General features: G+C 42.8%; 1 protein-coding gene across 13 annotated transcripts in view; it reads right to left on the bottom strand.

Annotated features, from left to right (window-relative positions):
* The window catches only part of RIMBP2 (RIMS binding protein 2), a 268024-nt gene that overhangs the window by 19693 nt on the left and 246382 nt on the right, over window positions 1-1949 (bottom strand). For all 13 annotated transcript variants that reach the window (XM_019507085.1, XM_019507079.1, XM_019507081.1 and 10 more), the window contains one exon: window positions 41-225. In XM_019507085.1, coding sequence (XP_019362630.1) covers window positions 41-225 — 185 coding nt within the window. The remainder of the gene's footprint in view (window positions 1-40; window positions 226-1949) is intronic.

Raw genomic sequence — 1949 nt, 5'->3', positions numbered from 1 at the left:
AGACTTTTTTTTTTTTGTTTTCTCTGCTTTTAGATCCCACCTTAATTATCTGTCCTTCTTTAAATGGCAGCTCTTCTTCTGCAGCATCAGGATTGGGGGACATGGTCAGTGGATCATAGTCAAAGAGAGCAACAAATATTCGAGTAGAAATGTCCTCTGCGCAAGGATCTGTCTCTGATTCTTCATAAATATCTGGAGAAAGATGGTCCCGGCTGCCGTAACCATCTGTGGGAGCAAGTTAATAGAGGAGAAACAATTCAGCGTTTCAAGGGAGCGTCATTTTCCAACTTGCTCCAATTTAGGTTTCAAGGTTGTTCCTTTATCTCTGACAAATCTTTTTTAAAACTGAAATGTGTTTCCTATAGGGTGTTTTCCATAAGCGACTTGTATTTTTCTTAGCGCATTTGGCCTCATGAGGAGAGCATGCATTCAATCTGGAAGCTTTTTTCTCCCCTGGCACCATGCTGACATTCACGTGTGGGTGTGAATATAGCACAGCTAAGCAAGTAGCACGTTCTCGTCTGTTTTCTAGTGGTTGCTATCAATCAAGTAATGAAGCATGTAATGACAAGATCGTGACAATTTTGTCAGGCTGTGTCCTCACTGGAAAAATTACCATGCTTAGGACCAAACCCACTCTAATGCCGCTGCTGCTTCTCTGCATGGACACAGGGAAACACCCAGCCATGTTGAGGAACCATGTTTTAAGTACTCACCTTCCCCATTTAAAACATGGTTATTCTTCAGTCCACACAGGCAAGAAGAAACTGTGCTGGGACTCAACTGGGCCAGAAGCATATTTTATCTTATTTTTCAAGTGTTCACACCTTGAATCCATCCCCGCTAGGGTTGGGACTGTGTTTGCCGTAACTTTTGTTTCAAGACGGCTGTAGTTATTAGGGCCCTTGTGCAGTTTCTCTGAACAAGCACAAACAAGTCGTGTTGGAGCCCACTGAAACTTGGTAGATACAACTGTGTTTAACCACAGTATGGATTATTTAGCATACTGATCCTGCACTGAGGTCCATTTGGGTGAAAGGATCCTCTGTAGGATTCAAACCAATTAGGACCAAAACAAAAGGAAAAGGAATGCATTTGCCTTTGTTCACGGTGTGGTGAGGCATCAGAAGGACCTTCAAGTGATCTGGAAAGTGCATTTAGATCCAGCAATGCATGGAAGCACAGTTCATTGTATGCTTCAGTCCCTCCCTAGGCCAAGATGCCAAAAGCAATAGCTAATGCTTTCTAGGTGCTTTTAGGTTTGAGCGCTTGCAGAGGACAGGAGCTCAGCACTTTCTGAAAAGACAGCCCACTTCAAGCTGTGCCAAAATGGGCACCCAAAACCAAGTATCCAAAACCACTAGCCCAGCACACCTTTACTTTTGAAGCATGTGCTTAAGCCTCACTGATTTCATTGGGAGTCAATCACACATCTAGGTCCCTGATGAATCAGCACTTCGGCTGTATCACAGACTTGCCAGATGATTCACAATTATTAAATGGGCATTTAGGGAGAAATTTGATGAATTCAGTGTTTTCATGTCCAATATATTTTCTGTTACAATAATAGCTTGCACATTTAAAGGTTACCTAATTTTATTGAAATCATTAACAAAATTATTTAGTGTGAAGTTTTTATATTTTAATCTCACCCCCACCCCTTTACCTCCTCCTAATTCAGATTCCCCCCCATAGGTTAATTTAAAAAAAATATTTAAGAGGGGCACAGCATCAAGGGAATGGCTACTGATACATGGGTCCAGAGCACTAGAAAGTGGGTGAACAGAGAAATGCAGAACAAATGCAGCCAGCAGGTGGTAGTGGAGGAGGGCAAGGGAGACGTCCAGCCAGGAAGCCTTGTAGCGTCACAAAGCACAGGAAGGAACTGGGACAAGGACAAACTGTGGGATAGAAAGCAATGGGACAGAAGGCAATGGGGATTATTCTCC

The sequence above is a fragment of the Gavialis gangeticus genome, unplaced genomic scaffold (assembly GCF_001723915.1).
Source record: "Gavialis gangeticus isolate Ggan-Ray unplaced genomic scaffold, GavGan_comp1, whole genome shotgun sequence".
Lineage (NCBI taxonomy): Eukaryota > Metazoa > Chordata > Crocodylia > Gavialidae > Gavialis > Gavialis gangeticus.
Note: the sequence above shows the minus strand (reverse complement) of the source record. Positions and strands in the feature narration are given on the sequence as shown.